Source organism: Pan paniscus, chromosome 14, assembly GCF_029289425.2.
Source record: "Pan paniscus chromosome 14, NHGRI_mPanPan1-v2.0_pri, whole genome shotgun sequence".
NCBI classification, from domain to species: Eukaryota; Metazoa; Chordata; class Mammalia; order Primates; family Hominidae; genus Pan; species Pan paniscus.
This window is the reverse complement of record NC_073263.2, coordinates 19,635,506-19,657,911: the sequence shown is the minus strand read 5'-3', so window position 1 is coordinate 19,657,911 and position 22,406 is coordinate 19,635,506. Positions and strand designations below refer to the sequence as shown.

The window sequence follows — 22,406 nt, the reverse complement described above, 5'->3', positions numbered from 1 at the left end:
ATGTTAGTTTTATAAAATTGAAATTAAATTTAATTTTTAACCACAGAATTATTATTTACCTAAAATAAGAAAAAATCATACATTCAATCATCATCTGTTCACTTAAGAAAATGTAAGGAAGTAACAGTAAGCAAATAATAGTGAGGTTAAGTTGCCCATGTTCTGAACTAACAGAAGTTTAAAAAAACAAAAAGAACAAAAACCTAGTTCTTATTGCTATCTCCAATAATCATCAAATATTTAATTTACTAATGTTTTGTGCCACTGCATCCCTACTATAATTTTCATTCCAAGTCTACCAGTGAAATAGGCCTATGTTGGCCAGGCGCAGTGGCTCACATCTGTAATTCTAGCACTTTGGGAGGTCAAGACGGGCAGATCACCCAAGGTCAGGAGTTCGAGACCAGCCTGGTCAACATGGCAAAACCCCGTCTCTACTAAAACTACAAAAATTAGGCCAGGCGTGGTAGCTCATGCCTGTAATCCCGGCACTTTGGGAGGCCAAGGCGGGCGGATCACGAAGTCAGGAGATCGAGACCATCCTGGCTAACACGGTAAAACCCCGTCTCTACTAAAAATACAAAAAATTAGCTGGGGGTGGTGGCAGGTGCCTGTAGTACCAGCTACTCAGGAGGTTGAGGCAGGAGAATGGCGTGAACCCAGGAGGCGGAGCTTGCAGTGAGCCGAGATCACGCCACTGCACTCCAGCCTGGGCGACAGAGCGAGACTCCGTCTCAAAAAAAAGAAAAAAAAATTAGTTGAGCATGGTGGTGCATGCCTGTAATCCCAGCTACTTGGGAGGCTGAGGCAGGGGAAATCACTTGAACCCAGGAGGCGGAGGTTGCAGTGAGCCGAGATCACACCACTGCATTCTAGCCTGGGTGACAGAGCGAGACTCCATCTGAGAAAAAAAAAAAAAAAAAAAAAAAGAGGAAAAGAAATCGGCCTATGTTACATTTAAAAATTGATCACTTCTTCTTCAAAGTTAGGAGAAAAAAGATTTACACACTGGTATTCATAAGAGGAATTTTACTATTCCTTTTTTTTTAAAGTTAAAACAATTTACAGACTGGACGTCATAGCTCACACCTGTAATCCCAGTACTTTGGGAGGCAGAGGCAGGCGGATCGCTGGAAGTCAGGAGTTCGAGACCAGCCTGGCCAATGTGGCGAAAGTCCGTCTCTACTGAAAATACAAAAATTAGCTAGGCATGGTGGCAGGTGCCTGTAATCCCAGCTACTTGGGAAGCTGAGGCAGAATCACTTGAACCCAGGAGGCAGAGATTGCAGCGAGCCGAGATCATGCCACTGCACCCCAGCCTGGGCGACAGAGTGAGATTCTGTCTCCAAAAAAAAAAAATTTACAGAATAAGACACAATATAAGCATACATGGACACTGACAGATTTTTTCTAATTCCTAATCTGAATGGTGAGGACACTGGTATTTAATTATCATTTTTTAAACCATATTACTCATATATTACATATAACCTTAATGCATGAAACGGTTAATAAAAACTAGCCATTCAATGTACAGTGGAAGGAGAAAAAACTACCATTTTTAAAACTTCTGCACACACTGTACAACACTAAGTTTGTGAAAAATAAAATATACAGATTTAAGACTATCAGATGAATAAATTTAAAAAATAAAAGCCAACATTACTCTTAGCGTTTCCAAAAAATTTGAGCCCCATTAAAGTTAACTAGTCTTTCAAAACAAATGGAATATGCTACAGTCTGAATATTGGTGTTCCCCCACAAATTCATAGGCTGAAATCCTAAACCCCAAGGTGACAGTATTAGAAGAGGCAGGGGCTTTGAAAAGGTGATCAGACCATTAGAGCTCCACCCTCGTGATCTAATCAGTCAGTACTCTCATAACAGAAGCCTGAGGGAGCTCATTCGCTACCTTCACCATGTGAGGACACAGCAAGAAGGTACCATCTATGAGGAATAGATCTTCAACGGACAACAAATTGCCAGTGCCTTATCTTGGACTTACTAACCTCCCGACTATGAGAAACAAACTTCTATTTATAAGCTACCAGTCTAAGGTATTCTGTAATAGCAGTCTGAATGGACTAAGAGGGAATACTATCCTGTTATCTTACTTTTAAAAGGAAAAACATCTAATGAAGATATAAAGTTCAAAATATATGGTTTGCTTTATGATAAAGGGAAAAATGTTGCTTTTCTGTCAATTTTGTATTATTTATATGCAGAGAGATGAAGCTGCCTGTAGGCCTATCTGGATGTATTCCTCAAAATAAGAGCCTAAATTAAGTACAGTCGGTCCTACATATCCATGGATTCAACCAACAGAGGATCAAAAATTAAAAAAAAAAAAAAGATGATTGCACGTGTATGGACATGTACAGTCATTTTCTTCTTGTCATTATTGCCTAAACAATACAGTATAACAACTCTTTACATAGCATTTACATGGCATTAGATATTAAGGGTTATCTAGATGTGATTTAAAGTACACAGGAAGACTTGCACTGTAGGTTACATGCAAATACTATGCCATATTATATAAGGGATTTGGGCATCCTGGAATTTTATATCTGCAGGAGATCCTGGTACCACTTGCCCATGGATATCGAGGGGTAACTGTATATCTTAAAATATACAATGTACATATACAGAGGATCTTATCAAATCATGGGTGATACAAGTTTCAATTAAATGAAAAGGGTAGTTACAACATTTTCAATTATCAGTTTAGTTTATCCAACAATATCAAAAAACAAAGTTCAAGATCTGACAAGTAGCATGCTATAGACACTGTCTTCCTCTCTTCTAATTAATAATTATTCCTTAATTTCTAGTTTAAGAAAAGCCAACAAGGCAAAAGCAATATCTACCACTGTAAGGATGTATCAATGGCCATGATCCCAACTTCTGAAATAACAAGTTAAGTCTTAAACGTGGTTTATCACCTAAGCTCAGTGAAAATATTACTATTAACAAAAACTGACATTCATTTGAATTCAAAAACACCTCAATTTAAATACTAATAAGTGATATAGTAACTATTATACTTAAGAAACTATATTTGCAGTTTAAATAAATTAACATAGAGCACAGTACCTGGAATAAAGCAGAATTGTTGGATGAATTAACTCATGAAGCATGGCTTTATGCACGGGTTTGAACCTTTGGGTAATACCCTGAAATTTTCACACACAACAGGTAAACCTAATCGTATCACCTAACTAATGCTTGAATTCCCTCTAAACTATTCCTTCCTAGTGGTCAACCAGGTTAAGTTTGAACGCTTCCAAGAATCTATCTTCTGAGACTATCCATACTCCAAATTTGAAAAACTATGTTAGCAAGTCTTTCTTTACATTTACCAAAATGAAAAATGTCTCCCTAAAACTGATCTTGTATTAAATTAAGGCCTAGTGTAAAAAATCTAATTCCCTCTTTACATGGTCCATTTCTAACATATGAAGAAAGCAAGTATTCTTATGACTTCTAGGCTAAATACATCTAGGTCCTCTATCCGTTTGTCACATAAGAGTTCCCCTTACGGTTCACATTTTATTCAAACTATCTAACAAGAAAAAACTACACATCAGCACTGAACTATATTAAAATTTCTTTTCCTTCAAAATCTGTATCAGAGTAATAATTATAATCTCAATTAGACTATCCAGTCTAAAATAGAAAACTGGTACAGCCACATATTCTGTGACTAGGATATCCACCTTCCAATTTGGCCCTCAACAAGCTACGTAAAAATTAAGATAAAATAAAGATAAAGCATATTATATTACACTGATTATTTTCTATGTGTATTTTATTGGGGGCATGGGTTATGCAAAATAAACGACAAACCTGAAATTTAGCCACACAACTGGAATTGCAAAAGTTGTACAGTTTTCCATCAGGCATTGTGGCTTGGTATTGAGGTAAAGAGTTTCGCTTACAAAAATGGCAAATAATTCCCAAACCTAGGAAAGAAAAGGTACATATCTGATTTGTTTATAAAGTAATAAAAAAGTTTTTTTATCTTAACTACTTAGATCATAGAAGTTTCTGTTAAAAAATAAACTATTATTATTTGCACCTTCAATACTGAAGATTATGTGCACTTTTAAAATATTGTCATAACAGACTCTGATATTATGCCACTAAAACATACATAGATATAGAGAAAAAACTCAGTTTTGGGTAATTTTTTAGATGGAGTAACAATTTTAGTTAAGAACATAGACATGAAGAGAACTAAAAAAGTAGTACAGAATAATCAAAATAATTAGAACAGTTTTCAAAAAGATTAATATAAAATAAAAAGCTGTTAAAAACAAGCATAAAAACATTAAATAAGAGTATTTATGCAAAAATTAATTACGTTGTAAAGTTTTTTTAACTGTCCAAATATGTGAAACTTACTTTGTGATTTTGCATATTTTGTCTTGTGACTGTTCATACAAGCAGTTGAACAATATGGCTCCATATATCCATTAGGACCTATACACTGAGTCATATCAAAAAACCTGCACTGTGTTCGGCAACCAGTACAAGTTGTCAGTTTTCCATATTTCTAAAATTTGAAACATAAAAAGATAATTTTTAAGACTACAACTTAACTAGAAAAGAATTACCAATTTTTCATTACACTTTTTGCCTCTGCAAAACAATCCTGTTAATCTCTAAACAGGTTTAGAGTCATGAGTCTTCATCTACATACAAACTATTAACTATGCAACAACTGCTAAGGTCCAAACAAAGCAATGATCATCAGCTAAGTCGCCTTCAAAAACAGAATGTTTTTCTCTCTATTATATTTAGTTTAACAGAATCCCTACATAGAGTTAAGTAAAACCTGAAAAATTTAGGAAAGGCACAGTGCTTTTTGTTTATAATGAGGACATACTTCTTTGTCATTTGACAAAATCAATTAAATGGAGCTATGAAATATAAGCCTTAATAATAAAAAGTATGGTGAAGAATGAATTTGAAGATTTTAAATCCTTTTCCCACTGAGCTGCTATTGTTCCAAGCACTCTTGGAACTTCTCTTAAAAATGATTTATCACCTATCTACTACATTTGAAATCTCATTAAACCACAATAAAATATAAAAAATTTTTTGAATTAAAAAAATTTAAACCACATTCAAAATGACTTCTGGCTATAAAATGAAGTAAATAATTCATCAATAGATAATAATAAAGTTAATCCTCCTGCCAAAAGTGAATACAGTAATGTGCCAAATAACGATGTTTCACTCAATGATTGTAATGCCATATTTCTACTGTACCTTTTCTATGTTTAGATATATGTAGATACACAAATACTTACCATTGTGTTACAACTGCCTGCAGTATTCATTACAGTAACATGCTGTACAGGCTTATAGCCTAGCAGCAATAAGCTATACCATTTAGGTTTGTTTGAGTACACTCTGTGATGTTCACAAAACAAACTTGTCTAACGATGCATTTTTCAGAACATATTCTTGTCATTAAGCAATGAATGACTATGTGTGCCAACAACAACAACAAAAGGAGATAAAGAATATGAGGGCAGGGTGTGGCTCACACCTGTAATCCCAGCACACTGGGAAGCCTAGGGAGGTGGAATGCTTGAGCCCAGGAGTTTGAGACCAGCCTGGGTTCAAGCAATTGCCTGGCTATTTTTTTTTGGTGGGGGTGTATTTTTTTTGTAGAGAACTGCTTGAGCCCAGGAGTTCAAGAACAGCCTGGGCAACACAGCAAGACCCCATCTTCCACAAAAAGAAAAAAAAGGTAGAAATAAAAACGAAAGGCTAGCCTTCAAGTGCAAGTTGTTTTGATCCTCTGAGTGGTTGCAGAACTCTGTCATAGTCAAGTTAAATCAAATATCACAAATCACGTTGCAAAATAATTGTATCCATTTTCCACCTCATGTTGCAATTAAATCCGTCTTCATACCCACGAGCATCTATACAATATGAAAATATAAGAAGGCTTCGAAATGTTCCATGGATAGCATAAATAATAGGTGTTATAGATAACAATCAGGCCAAAAATAACAACTGAAATGAATACACTGCATGGAAAAATGTCACAAATACCACAGGGTTTCAGAAAATGAAGGTAATAAATGGAAGGTAAAAATAAACAAAAAAATACAATCAACATCAAGAAAAAGGTCTTTCAGCTTGAAACGAATAGAAAAAGTATAAGAAAACATAGCTGTTTATGTGCCAGGAATGCATGTTTATTATCATCTTATTAAAACCACTTACGCTGCCTACTTCCTCATTTACTGAAATATCAACTAAAGGAAGCCCTCAATTTTGCTTTTCAAAGTGGAAATCAACTCATTCTTTAATGATAGGTCCTCCTTCAAAAATATTTGTCAACTGCAAAAGAATGGTGACAAGGAAAAAATAAAAATGGCTGCAAACATATTATATCTCACTATGATGTGTAAGTATAATAGAAGAGAATGCTCTGCTTTTTTTTTTGTTTGTTTCCTGAGGTCTATTTGATGACTTAAATTTCTATACTGGAAAAGGGACAAAAACAAAGCAAATCAATGAAACAGAATATAAAATGTTTAAAACTTGAAACTACAGTACAAATTAGTAATGCTATAAAATATTCGGGACAACTGCCACTATGTTGCAAGTTTGCAAGACAGAAAAATCAGCTCCCACTAGGTGTCTGTAGAAGGCCTCCATGTATCAGCACCTACAAAGAATTCTTTTACTCATATAAATTAAGTTCCACCATCTAATCAAATCATGGATTTGATTTCTATTTGAAACATTCTTCAAACTGACCGAGTGAGTCTATTCCTTGGATTTGTGATCCCAACGCTGATTTTATTGGCAGAATGATTAAATAATTAGTAACAGTTTTAAGACATCAAGTAAACATGGAGTTAGGCAACTGTTTCATACAGACAAATAATTTTATCTAAAGAGAATGAAGGCCGGGTGCAGTGGCTCACACCTGTAATCCCAGCACTTTGGGAGGCTGAGGTGGGCAGATCACAAGGTTGGGAGTTCGAGACCAGCCTGGCCAACATGGCAAAACCCCGTCTCTACTAAAAATACAAAAGTTAGCCAGGCATGGTGGTGCATGCCTGTAGTCCCAGCTATTCAAGAGGCTGAGGCACAAGAATCACTTGAACCTGGGAGGCAGAGGCTGCAGTGAACCAAGATCGTGCCACTACACTCCAGCCTGGGCAACAGAGTGAGACTGCCTCCAAAAAAAAAAAAAAAGAAGAAGAAAAAGAAAATGAGAAAGTACTATCAGAATGACAGAATCACTGAGAATATTTCAATACTGCCACTTGCACAGCTACCGCTGCCTCAAAGAACTAATTAATGAAAGAACATTAGCCAAAAGGGAAATATAATTTTATGCCATGTTTACTCAGCTTCATATGTAAGCAATCAAAATAATCATATTTAAATTTCATACAAATTTATATGCGTCCTATAAACACACATTTAGTGATGTAAAGTTTTGTGGAATAAATTCAGAATTAAAATATTCCCTTTTTGGGCATGGGGAAAAATAAGCCTACGTATAATTTCAGTGAAAAAGAATGAGATAGAACCAAGTGAAACAAGATATGGATAAGGTAAAACGTAGATATGATGGGTAAGTTTATGACAAACTGGCTCATTTTCAGTCTACTCATTTAAAAGATGTACCTTATATTTTAATTTTAACCAATTTCACGTGAATGTCAAAACTGTCACGATTTTACAACTTCTCCCAAATTTTCCTTCTACATATAGGAAGTATATTTCATTTGGTACATTTGGACCAATCAAGTAGACCACATGGGAAGGTAATCAAGAAAGAATGGCTTGATGTACCTGCTGCTGCAAATCTAATTTAGGAAATGGCGCCCCAAGATATAGGCTGCATATTATCTACTTTCCTAGCCACATTCAAATACAATATGAACTTTAGTCTGTGACATCGCACAGTAAAGAAATTACCTTTATATTTACTAACCTCTAACTGAAATTTAACATTCTCTTTCACTCTGATTGGAGGCAACAAACTTACTTCATTAGTTTAATAGGGCCTATGACTGTCAAAAATAAAAATTCCCAATTTTTATATCACTCTTAGTATCCCTTAATATATCAATTACATTCAACTTTACTTCAAAATTATAGTTATTAACCACTGGATTTTATTCCTAAATACATTAAAATAAAGCAGCACATTTCAAAAATTTAAAAAATATTTTGGTAACTGTATTTTGATATAATTGGTTGTCTTTGTAATCATAGGTATTTTATGCATTTAATAACATTCTGAGAATGAATCTGTCCTTATTACCAAAGGAATCCAAAGCACTGAAATAGTGAAGAACCTTGATTAGAAGAAGTGGCAATAAAACTCAAACAATGACATAATATTGTAATATTTATTATACTAAATAAGATAATTTCAAGTAAAAATTACAATTCATTTATTCAATAAAACCTGGAAATCATCTCTTCATATTGCAAGATTTGTCTATGCAGAGAAAAAACGGTTTAAAAATGTATATACCATCATGTTTTACTTTTCTCTATTACTGTTTAATTTACAATTTTTCTTTTAACAGACTTATTCTAACTTTGTAATTTAAGGATTTTTTTCTAATTGACAACAGATGCTAAAAATAGTGGGTGAAAAGTTTGCTTAACTTAAACAGATACAAAGGGAAAAATAGCAACTTTACCCTGGAGAAACCTGACAGACATCCCCTTAAACAAGTTAACACACAATAATGGAAAACATAGACATCACGTGCTTCCTGATGTGCACGAAGAGGGACACAACATCGCTTATGAGGTATTCATGCCAAAAATGCATTACCTCAATCTTATCTTGAGGAACTATCAAACAAACACGAATTGAGGGATGCTCTCCAAAGTGGTATTCAAAATGTCAAGTCATAAAAGACAAACAAAAACTAGGGAACTATTTAGATTAAAGCAGAGGTAACTTCCACTCCCAACTAACAGAAATTAGATTTAAACCTCCCACCCACCTTTAACAACTAGAAAATTAGACACACACACAAAAAAACAATGGTTTTCAAACTCTACACACAAGGTAGCACAGAACTGTATACCTAACAAAAGGGAAACAAATCAAGTGAGTCCTGTGGCTGCCAAAGCTTGAGGCCTAGAAGTAGCTGGGGGAAGGGGAGGTTAACAGAGCCTACTTACTAGTTTCACTGAGTTGAGGAAACACAAGTCTTTCAAGGCAGCTAGAATTTGGGAAACAGAGTACTGATGATGATGGAGCTGCACAAAAAAGCTCTGATCTTAAAAATACATCTACAGACATATTTTGGCTGAAAACTGATCTGTGCATTCACGAGAAGAAAGCACCTGTGTCTGGCCAGAGAAAGAACCCCAGAACCACAAGAAAGCATTAGGCTAACAATTCCCAAAGAACACACATGGCCAGGAGTACTCTGTATTGCTACCTGTTCAAGAGTAGGATGACCTTGTAATACGGGGGATGATTCAGATCTCTCCAGGTATCACCGCGGTAGTATGAATAAATAGCCCCAGACTAAAGTTTGCTCTACCAAAGTCTTTTCAAAAACTTAAAAGTAAGCCTCAAAAGGATCCAAATAATTCGAGGTTAATTTGACAGGATGCCAGAACAAAGTCCAACAAAACAATTAAAATAATACAACAAAATCCAGCAACCAATAATGTGAAATTCACAATATTCTGAATCAAACTTAAAAATGACAGGCATTTTGTCAAAAAAAAAAAAAAAGCAGGAAAACATGACTCATTACCCAGAAGAAGAAAAAAAAAATCAAACTATAGAAACAGATCTAGAAATGGCAGATATGAAAACAGTAAGGCCGGGCGCAGTGGCTCAAGCCTGTAATTCCAGCACTTTGGGAGGCCGAGGCAGGCGGATCATGAGGTCAGGAGATCGAGACCATCCTGGCTAACACGGTGAAACCCCGCCTCTACTAAAAATACAAAAAATTAGCCGGGCATGGTGGCAGGCACCTGCAGTCCCAGCTACTAGGGAGGCTGAGGCAGGAGAATGGCGTAAACCCGGGAGGCGGAGCTTGCAGTGAGCAGAGATCACGCCACTGCACTCCAGCCTGGGTGACAGAGCAAGGCTCCATCTCAAAAAAAAAAAAAGTAAACAGTAGGCAAAGATGTTAAAAGAACTATTATAAATATGCTAATATATTAAAATATTAGTAGAGGAAAACATGAACATAATTAGGCAGGAAATTGAAGATACAAAAGAGACAAATGGAACTTTTAGAGACGAAAAACGTAACATCTGAAAAAATATGCTGCATGGTATTCACAGGTGATTTTAAAAGATCAGCAAACTTAAAGATACAGCAATAGAAACTTTCCAAAATGGAGTACAGAAGGAAAAAAAGACTAGGGAAAAACAATACAAATACAAACCACAATGCAAAATAAATACAAAACAGTACAAAAAGAATACAAAACAATACCAAAAAACAAAAAACAAGCCTCAGTGACTGTGGGAAAGTGGCAGGAATTATCTGGAATTGGGGTCTCAGAAGAAGAGAGTTGGGAAAAGGCCTAAAAACTATATTTAAAGAAATAATGGGCCGGGCGCGGTGGCTCACGCCTGTAACGCCAACACTTGGGAGGCCGAGGCAGGCGGATCACCTGAGGTCAGGAGTTCGGGACTAGCCTGACCGACATGGAGAAACCCTATCTCTACTAAAAAAATACAAAATTAGCTGGGTGTGGTGGTGCATGACTGTAATCCCAGCTACTTGCGAGGCTGAGGCAGGAGAATCGCTTGAACCCAGGGGGCGGAGGTTGCGGTGAGCCGAGATGGTGCCGTTGCACTCCAGCCTGGGCAACAAGAGCGAAACTCTGTCTCAAAAAAAAAAAAAAAAAAGAAGAGGAATAATAATGGTCTATGATCCTGTACTGGATTCTAGACAAGAAATAATTGTTTTTCATTTGCTGTAAGGGACATTAACAGACAAAATTTGAATACACTCTATTGACTAACCTGATAATAATAGTTTACTGATGTAAATAAGTCTTCCTAATTTTAAACACTCATTACTAATTCATTTATCTGGATTAACAGGAATACAGACTTAGAAATTTTTTTGAAAGAAAGGGTTTGTTCTTTTTTTAACTTTTCAGGTAGGCACAAAAGAGAGGATTTTTATATCCCTTTATTAAATGCCTACTGTGTACAAGGTATTGTGCACTAAAAAATATCTGAAAATAATTTCCTAAGAACATAAATATCTAAAGACAAATGAGCATATCACAAGAAAATACATGTAAAATTAGTGAAATTAGAAATCTATGTCTCAGAGATAAAACATTCATCATTTGATACAATTTAAGTTTGGAAATTTTAATATATTTCAAATTGGACAAGATTTTTCAGATACATATTAATGACAGTAGTAGCAGTGCTCAAAAATGTTAAGGCCTTGAACTCCATTTACATTCCTGCTTACCTCAGGCTGCATTAAGAAAGAGTCCTGCATGTGATCTCGAACCTCCTTCAGGAAGCTTGGATGGCTACCTACCTAAAAAAAGATTTTAAAAGACTTTATAAACACACATAAAGAATAGCTGCTACATGAAAGGTAAATAAGCATTATGTAAAAGTTGCTTCTCAATTATATTTTGTGACTTACAAACTCATTCCAACTTTTAAAAATGTCTGCCTGTCCTGTCCCCACTACTGTTGCCCAACTTAAAGAATTATCAAATAATTTTATCTTAGAAAAAAATGGTATGATGATAAAACAGTAATAATGGGCTAAGGAATTAAAGATAGACACTTAGATCTGACTCACCTCTAATTTCTGAGTAAAATCACTTCTAATTTGGAGTGTTCTAAGATCTCTTTAAAACCTATTAAACTGTTAACACTTATAATGAAACTCGAAGCTTTCTAAATTAAGTCATTTGGAGATTATACAGCTACAATTTCCACCATATGCAAAATGGATTGAGAAATTGTTTTTTTTTTTGTTTTTTGTTTTTTGTTTTGAGTTGGAGTTTTTGCTTTGTCACCCACGCTGAATTGCAGTGGCATGATTTTGGCTCACTGCAACCTCCGCCTCCTGGGTTCAAGCGATTCTCCCACCTCAACCTCCTGAGTAGCTGGGATTACAGGCGCCTGCCACTATGCCTGGCTAGTTTCTGTATTTTTAGTAGAGACAGGGTTTCACCATGTTGGCCAGGCTGGTCTCCAACTCCTGACCTCAAGTGATCGGCCCACCTGGGCCTCCCAAAGTGCTGCGATTACAGTCGTGAGCCACCGTGTCTGGCATGTTTGAGAAATTCTTTTGAAAGCACATATGACAGTTTCCAGCATATAATACGAATACATATCCTTACTCCTTGCACAAAAGTTTTAAAAGATATGCTTCCTGCTTTCCATGAAAGTCAAAATACTATGCTAGAAAAGGAAAACTACTGAAAGGCACAGGACAAGCGTTATACAGTCTCCACTGCCAGGATCTAGATTATTAACTAAGTGTATCAATACACTTCAGAAACTAATTGAGCAATGAGAGCACAGATAAACAACAAAAGGCAGCTAAGTTAAATATAACAGACAAAGGACAAAGGGGGTGAGAGGAAAGTAAGGAAGGATTATGATACAATTTTAGCTCCCAGGTTGCAGAGAAAGAAGACATTCACTATAGCATCTCATGTAGTTGTCTCCAAACACATCCAATTGGGTCTCTTTATCAGTAAAATAGTAAGGCATGGACTCCCACCTATTTATTTAACTAATGAATTATGAATATATAGTATGTAATTATAAAACATGCAAGTAATTTTAAAGAATAAAAGAAACACTATTTTAAATAATTTTTATTTATGTAATAATAGTACAAAGAACATTTTCTCTATCCACTGGAGAAGAATCATTTGGTGTCAGTAGAGGTTATGTGGGGAACAGTATAAGGAACTCCTACTCCTCTAGTCAGGGTGGTATCAGCTAATGTCCAGAAAGGAGCCAGAACTCCCATATCCACTCAGCAATAACAAGAAGCTGCTTCTCCCTCACAGATGTAGAGAGGCCAAGTAGAGAGGCTGACCTTTTAACTCCACTTGGCAATACCATAGTACTCAAAATGTTGAAGTTTCAAATAAAAAAATCATTTATCATGCCAAACACCAGGAAAACTATAATTTAAATAGAAAAGGACAATCAACAGATGCCAACACCAAAATTACAGAGATATTGGAAATACCTGACAAAGATTTTAAAGCAGTCATCATAAAAGTGCTCCAATAACCAATACACATGCACTTAAAAAACAAATGAAAACACAGAAACTTCTAGAAAAGAAATAGAAGATATAAAGAAGAATAAAATGGAAAGAATCAGTGAACTGGAAGACAGAATAATAAAAAGTACCCAACCCGAAAAACAGACTGGGTGGGGGGAAAAGTAAAACAGAGCCTTAGGGATCTGTAGGCTTGTAACAAAAAAAAAAAAGTAACATTCATGTCACCGGAGTCCCAAAAGGAAAGGAAAAAGAGGACAGAGTTAGAAAAGTCCTCCAAAAACACTACTGTTTGAAATGTCTCAAATTTGGCAAAAGACATAAATCTAGAGATAGAAGGTTAGCAAACACTAGGAAGGATAAAACCCAAAGAAACACCAAGATACACCAAATTCAAATTTCTGAAAACCAAAGACAAAGAAAAAATCTTGAATCTGGCAAGAGAAATGACACACCTGTAGGTGAAATACAGTTGAAATAGCAGCCTAGAGAAACAGTAAGACAACAGCTCCTCTACTCCACAGACCCTAATCCCATTCACACAAGAAAAGGCCAATTAGCCTAGACTTCCACCCTGGCCAGGCTACAATGTGATGCCTCACCCCAGCACCCTAGCCATGGTAAAGTCAGAGAAGGCCAAGTAGGAAACTTGAACTTCCACCCCACTGGGTGGTAATTAGACACCTTAACCACCTCTACCCTAACTGAGGTGGTCTGACCCAGCAGAAAGTCAGAGCTTTTACCAACAACTTGCAGTAAAGAGGCCAAGACTGATGTAACAGAACCTGAGGAGCAGTAAAGGAAAGAATGAAGTAAAGTAAGCAAAAGCCTAAGGGGCCCATGGAATAAGATCAAATAGACCAACATGAACTTTCTGAGAGTTTGAGAAGAAGAGAAAGGGGCAAAAGATTATCTGAAAAATTAATGGCTAAAAACTTGCCATATTTGATAACAGACACAAATCTACAAATCCAATAAACACAACAAATTACATGTAGGATAAACTCAGAGACACACAATAAGACACATTATAATCAAACCGTTAAAAGACAAAGAAAATACTGAAAGAAGCAAAACAGAAATGGTTCAGCACAAGAAATTCTCAATAAGATTAACCATCAATTTCACAAAAGAAACAACCATGGAGGCCAAAAGGCAGTGGAATAACATTTAAAATAATAGAGAAAAAAAAGCTTTCAAACAAGAATACTATGTCCAGCAAAACTATCATCCAAAACTGAAGGAAAAATAAAGACACACAGATAAAAGGTGGAGGGAGTTTGTTGCCACTAAATCTACCCTACAAAACAAATGCTAAAAGGAGTCAAAGCTTTTTATTGAAATGGAGGGAATACACTTGACCCAATCTTTAGTAAATATATGGGAGAATACAAAACAAGTATAATTGTATTTTTGCTTTATAAATCCACTTTTTATTTCCTACATGATTTTAAAGACAAATATGCATACAAAATTGTAAATCTATATTACTGGGAATACAATGCTTAAAAATGTAATCTATAACAAAAAGAGGGAACAGATATATAGGAGCAGCATTTTTAAAAGCTAATTAACTTGTTATAAATTCACATTAGATTGAATTATAGGATGTTATATGTAAAGCCTCCCCCACAGTAACCACAAATAATATATTTAAAAATAATACAAAGACAATGAGAAGGAAATCAAAACAGTGCACTACAATCAACTAAACATAAAAGCCGTAATGCAGGAAATGAGATACCAAAAAAAAGGTATAGAATATACCGAAAAAAAATAGAAAAATGGCAGAAATAAATCCTTCCTTATTGGTAATTATGTTAAATGTACATGGATCAAATTATCCAATCAAAAGGCATCATTTTTTTCCTATTCTGTCAATTTCTGCTTTTTGATCGGATAATTTGATCCATGTACATTTAATGTAATTACTGATAAGGAAGGATTTATTTATCCAAAGATTCAAACAGGTCAAAAGTAAAAGGATGGAAAAAGATACTCCACACAAATAAACAGTAACTAAGAGAGTTGGGGTTGCCATATTAATATAAGGCAAAAAGAGCCTATATGTGAAAAACTGATACAAGAGACAGAAAAATACATACTGAACAAAGGGTCTACTTACCAAGAAGATATAACAAATATAAACATATACATACCAAATATCAAAACCCCCAAAATACACTTAAAAAAATTAACAGACGTAAAAGGAGAAATAGACAATAACTGAGGTAGAAGCAGATAATTGTACAATAATAGCTGGAGACATCAACACACCATTTACAATAGTGGACAGACCATCTAGACAGAATTTCAACTAAGTAAAGACAAATCTTGAACAACAATATAAACTAGAGTTATTAATAACAAACATATATTGAGTATTCTTGCCAACAACAGTAGAATAAACATTCTTCTCAAATGCACATGGAGCAATTTCCAGAATGAACTATGTTAGGCCACAAAAAAGTCTCAATAAATTTTTGAAGACTGAAATCACACAGAGTATCTTTCCAATGAGCAATGGAATAAAACTAGAAATCAGTAACAGAAGGAACACTTAGAAAATCCACAAATATGGGGATATTAAACTACACACTCTTAAACATGGCTCAAAGAAGAAATCACAGGAAATTTTTAAATACTTAGAGATGAGTGAAAACAAAACTAAAAGAATACCAAAAGTTATGAGATGCAACTTAAATACTAATCAGAGAAAAATTTATTTAAAATTTTAATTGCTTATGTTAAAAAGAAAGAAAGAAAGAAAGTCCAGGCATGGTGGCTCACACCTATAATCCCAGCACTTTGGAAGGCTGAGGTGAGCAGATCACCTGAGGTCAGGAGTTCAAGACCAGTCTAACACGGTGAAACCCCATCTCTACTAAAAATACAAAAATTAGCCAGGTGTGGTGGCACATGCCTGTAATCCCGGCTACTCAGGAGGCGGATGCAGGATAATCGCTTGAACCTGGGAGGTGAGGGTGCAGTGAGCTAAGATCATGCCACTGCGTTCCAGCCTGGGCAATAGAGTGAGACTTTGTCCCCCCCCCCCAAAAAAAAAAACCTCAAGTAAATAACCTAACTTCTCACCACCTTGAGGAAAAAGACGAGATCACTAAACCCAAAGCCAGCAGAAGAAAGGAAATAATAAAGATTAGAGCAGGAAAAATAGAACAGAAAAAGTGAGAGAAACAAACCCAAAAGTTGGTCATTTTAAATACCAAGAGAATAGACACAAAGAATAAAATATAGGAGACATTACTACCACCATTCCTGAAGTAAAAAGTAGTACAAGAAAATGCTATGAACAATAGTACATTAACTAATTACACAGCCTAGATGAAATGCACAAATTCCTAAAAACACACAAACCACCAAAACTGACACAAGAAGACATAGAAAACGTGAACAGACCTGTAACAAGAGACTCAGTCATCAAAAATGTCCTGGCCGGGTGCAGTGGATCATGCCTATAATCCCAACACTTTGGGAGGCTGAGGCGGGTGGATCATGAGGTCAGGAGATCGAGACCATTCTGGCCAACATGGTGAAACCCCATCTCTACTAAAAATTCAAAAATTAGCTGGGCGTGGTGGCAGGCACCTGTAGTCCCAGCTACTCAGGAAGCTGAGGCAGGAGAATTGCTTGAACCTGGGAGGCGGGGGTTGCAGTGAGCCAAGATCATGCCACTGCACTCCAGCCTGGGTGACACAGTGAGACTCTGTCTCACAAACAAACAAATAAACAAAAAGTCCCAAAAAAGAGAAGGCCAAGATCAGATGACTTCACAGGTAAATTCTACCAAACATTTAAAGAATTAACACCAATTCTCACGCTTCCAAAAATCAGAAGATACAAGATGTCTCACCCACCCCATTCTATAAGGCCAGCATTACCCTCATTTGAAAGACAGATAAAGACATCAAAAGAAAGAAAATCAGAGACCAGTATCCCACAAGAAAATAGATGCAAAGATCCTCAACAAAGTACTACTAAACTGAATTCAATATATTAAAAGGATTATACACCATAATCAAGTAGGGATTTATCCCAATAAAAGTGTGGTTCAACATAAAGAAATCAATCCATGTAACATACCACATAAATAAGAGCAAAGATAAAGACCACATGATCATCTCAAAGGATGTAGAAAAAGCATTTGAAAAATTCAACACCTTTTTATGATTAAAAAAACTGAATAAAAAAAGTAATACAAAGAAACTACTTCAACATACTAAAAGCCATGCAATATGAACAACCCATTCTAACATCAGACTCAATGGTAAAAAAATTATTTTCCTCTAAGATCAGCAACAAGGACGCCCACTTTCACCACATCTATTTGACACAGTATTGAAAATTATAGCCACAACCATTAGTTAAGAAATAAAATGCACCCAAATTGGAAAAAAGTAAAACTATCTCTATTCACAGATGACATGAAACTCATAAAGAGAAAAATACCAGAAACTCATAAAGCTAGTAGAGCTAACATTCAGTAAACTTGCACAGTACATGATCAATGTACAAAAATCAGATGTTTCTATACACTAGTAATGTACAATCTGAAAAGGAAATTAATAAAGCAAATCCACTAGAAATAGCATTAAAAGAATAAATAGGAATAAATGCAGCAAAGGAGGTGAAGACTCGTACACTAAAAACCACAAAAGACTGCTGAAAGAAATTAAAGACATAAATAAATGGTATGTCTTCATAAATAAATGCCATTTTCACAGACAGAATAACTTACTATTGCTAAGATGTCAATACTACCCAAAGCAATCTACAGATTCAATGCAATTTATATAAAAATTCCAACAAACTCTTCTGCAGAAATAGAAAAGCCAATCTTCAAATTCATATAAAATTAGAATGGGTCCAGAATATTCAAACAATCTTGACAAAAAACAAAGTTGGAGAACTCACATTTCCTGATTTCAAAACTTACTACAAAGATACAGTAATCAAAATAGTGCAGCACATACATAAGATCACACATGTAGATCAGTGGAACATAGAAATGATCTCTGGCCAATTAATATTTGACAAGTGTGATAAGTCCATTCCATAGAGAAAGAATAATCCCTTCATCAACAGGTGGTGGTGGTGGGAAAACTGGAATTCCAGTACAAAACAATGAAGTTGGACCCCTGCCTCACATAATAAACAAAAAGTAAATTAAAATGGATCAAATACCTAATTAAGAGCTAAACTCATACAACTCTTAGAGGAAACTGTAGAGGAAAACCATGACCTGGCATTTGGCAACAGATTCTTAAAGACACCAAAAGCACGACCAAAAGAAAACAATGGGTAAATCAAAATTTAAGACTTCCAGCTGGGCGTGGTGGCTCACACCTGTAATCCCAGCACTTTGAGAGGCTGAGAAGGACAGATCACTTGAAGTCAGGAGTTTCAGATCAGCCTTGCCAACCTGGTGAAACCCCACCTCTACTAAAAAAAAATACAAAAATTAGTTGGACATGGTGGCCTATGCCTATAGTCCTAGCTACTTGGGAGGCTGACGCAGAAGAATCGCTTGGACCCAGGAGGCGGAGGCTGCAGTGAGCTGAGATCGCACTACCGCACTCCAGCCTGGGCTACAGACCGAGACCCATCTCAAAAAAAAAAGACCAGGGGCGGAGGCTCACGCCTGTAATTTCACACTTTGGGAGGCCAAGGCAGGAGGATCACTGAAGGTCAGGAGTTTGAGACCAGCCTGGCCAACATGGTGAAACCCCATCTCTACTAAAAATACAAGTATTAGCCCAGGCGCTGTGGCTCACGCCTGTAATCCTAGCACTTTGGGAGGTCGAGGCAGGTGGCTCACTTGACGTCAGGAGTTTGAAACCAGCTTGGCCATCAAGGTGAAACCCCGTCTCTACTAAAAATACAAAAAATTAGCTGGGCATGGTGGTGTGCGCCTGTAATCCCAGCTACTCGGGAGGCTGAGGCAGGATAATTGCGTGAACGCGGGAGGTGGAGGTTGCATGAGCAGAGACTGTGCCACCGCACTCCAGCCTGAGCAACAGAGCAAGACTCCATCTCAAAAAAGAAAAAAAAAAAAAAAAAAATTAGGCATGGTGGCACACACCTGTAATCCCAGCTACTTGGGAGGCTGAGGCAAGAGAATCGCTTGAACCAAGGAGGCAGAGGTTGCAGTGAGCCAAGATCGTGCCATTGCACTCCAGCCTGGGTGACAGAGCAAGACTCCTTCACCCCTCAAAAATAAAATAAAATAAAATAAAAAAATTAAAACTTCTGCACATCAAAGGACATTATTGAGAAAGTAAAACAAAAACCTACATAATGGAAGACAGTATTTGCAAAACATATACAGAATGAGCAACGCAAATGCAAAAAATCTGAAATGCTCTAAAACCCAAAACTTTTCAATTACCAACATGATGCTCAAAGGAAATGCTCATTGAAGCATTTTGCATTTTGGATTTTTCAGATGTGGATTGTTTGAATGTAAGTATAATGTAAATAGTCTAAAGTTTGAAAAACCTAAAATCTGAAACACTTTGGGTCCCAAGCATTTCAGATAAGGGATACTCAAACTGTACAAGATATAAGGAACTTCTTCAACTCAAGAACAAAAGTACAAAGGGATACAAAATTATAGCTATATAGGAGGAGTAAGTTCTATTGTTCCATAGCACTATAGAACGAATGCAGTTAACAATTATTATTGGATAGATTCAAAAGGCTAAAAGAGAGAATTTCGAATGTTCCCAACATAAAAAAATAGTTTTGGGGTGATGGCTATCCTAATTACCCTGATTTGAACATTCCACATTTTATACATGTATAAAAACATCACTCTGTATCCCCTACGTATATACAAGTATTACATATCAACTAAAAATAAAAGAGGGCCAGGCGCAGTGGCTCATGCCTGTAATCCCAGCACTTGGGGAGGCCGAGGCGGGCAGATCACGATGTCAGGAGTTTGAGACCAGCCTCACCAACATGGTGAAACCCCGTCTCTACTAAAAATACAAAAATTAGCCAGGTGTGGTGGCACGCACCTGTACTCCTAGCTACTCAGGAGGCTGAGGCAGGAGAATCACTTGAACCCAGGAGGCAGAGGTTACAGTGAGCCAAGATCTCGCTGCTGCACTCCAGCCTGGGCAACAGAGGGAGACTCCATCTCAAAAACAAACAAACAAACAAACAGACAAACAAAAAACAAAAAGAGAAAAAAGAACTGAACTACAAAACCCAATTCAAAAACAGAGACAGGACTTGAATAGATACTTCTCCAAAGATGATACACAAATGGCCAACAAGCAAATGAAAAATTGCTCATTGGCCAGGCACGGTGGCTCACACTGTAATCCTAGCACTTTGGGAGGCCAAGGCAGGCAGATGGCTTGAGCTTAGGAGTTCGAGACCAGGCCTGAACAACATGGCGAATGAAACCCTATGTCTCCAAAAAAATACAAAAAATTAGCCAGGCGTAGTGGCCCGTGCCTGTGGTCCCAGCTACTCGGGAGGCTGAGACAGAAGAATCCCTTGAGCCCAGGAAGCAGAGGTTGCAGTGAGCCAAGATTGTGCACCTGCACTCCAACCTGGGTAATAGAGCGAGACTCTGTCTCAAAAATAAAAAAAACAACAACAACAAAGAAAAATTGTTCATTGTCATTAGTCATTAGGGAAATGCAAATCAAAACCATGAGATACCACCGCACATGCACTAAGATATCTACAAGAAAAATCAAAAGCTTAAAACATGGAAAATAACAAGTGTTGGCAAAGATATAGAGAAAACAGAAGCCTTGTACATTGCTGCTGAGAACATAAAATGGTACGGTTGTGTAAAATAGTTTGACAATTCTTCAAAAGGTAAAACACAGAATTACCCTATGACTGAGCAAATCCACACTCATCCAAAAGAATGGAAAACCAGGATACTTATATCAAATTTATACACCAATATTCACTGCAGCATTATTCACAATAGTCAAAGGTGGCAACAAAGCAACATCTATCTTAGGGACAACAAATCGATAAACAGAATGTGGCATATACATATAATGAATATTATTCAGCCATAAAAAGTAATGATGTTCTGATCATGGCTATACTATGGATGAAACTGAAAGCCTTATGTTTCAGCTTTCAGGTAAAATAACCCAGATGCAAAAAGACAAATATTATATAATTTCACTTACATGAATATCTAGAATATACGAATTCATAGAGACAGAAAGTACTAAGTTACCAAGGACTGGGATAGAAAAAAATGGGAGTTATTGGCTAATGTCAGTTTTTGTATGGCATGATGAAAAAGTTTCAGAAATAGAGTCAACGGTAGCACAACACTGTAAATGTAACTAATGCCACTCACTTATATACTTAAAAATACTTAAAACTGCAAATTTTATGTTACATATAGTCTACCACAATGTTTAAAAACCTTATGAGTTACTTTCCTTCCTTTTTATGCTCTGGAATTGTTTAAATAGCACTGAGATTTTCTTGTTTAAATCTGATGGAATTCCCCTATGAAAACATCAGAGCCTGGTCCTTGTTGTGGGGTAGTACTTTAATAATTACCTCTATTTCATCTATAGAAATTTGTCCACTTAATTTTGTCTGCGCTGAAGTCCAGTTGGGGAAATTATATTTTCACAGGAAATTAATCTAGGTTCAACATTTTTATATAGGGCTAAATAAATTGGTTCTTATGACTGATTTTTGTCAAGTTCTTTTGTTTTGATGTTCATATCTACCTTGTCATTTCTTATTTTACGTATTTCTGTTTTTAAACCTCTTTTCCTGATTAACAATTGGGTATTTTTTCCCTGGTTTTTGAAGACCTGATTTTTCAAAGAGGCAACATTCTGAACAATGTTAATACTATTTTAAAATTCCTAATTAGTTTATCCTTTTATCTTTATTTCCGTTCTTCTGTTTCAGTTTATTTTTCTTTTTCCAGGTTTTTCAGTTGACTATTTAATTCATTTATTTTCATTTTTACTGCTTTAAGTATATGAGGAAATGAATTTTCCTCTGGACATTTTTATAAAGCAAATGTAACACTGATACCTTAAAGAATGCACAAAAAAAAAAGGACATTACAGACCAATCTTACTTATAAATATCAATGCAAAAGTACCAAAT

The 22,406-nt window shown here is 36.1% G+C and overlaps 1 protein-coding gene across 7 annotated transcripts in view; it reads right to left on the bottom strand.

Annotated features, from left to right (window-relative positions):
- Nucleotides 1-22,406, bottom strand: part of ZMYM2 (zinc finger MYM-type containing 2) — a 129,050-nt gene that overhangs the window by 55,531 nt on the left and 51,113 nt on the right. For all 7 annotated transcript variants that reach the window (XM_055097125.2, XM_055097124.2, XM_055097127.2 and 4 more), the window contains 3 exons: nt 11,475-11,546; nt 4,408-4,558; nt 3,850-3,965 (listed from right to left, as the gene is read on the bottom strand). In XM_055097125.2, the coding sequence (XP_054953100.1) occupies nt 3,850-3,965; nt 4,408-4,558; nt 11,475-11,546 (339 nt within the window). The remainder of the gene's footprint in view (nt 1-3,849; nt 3,966-4,407; nt 4,559-11,474; nt 11,547-22,406) is intronic.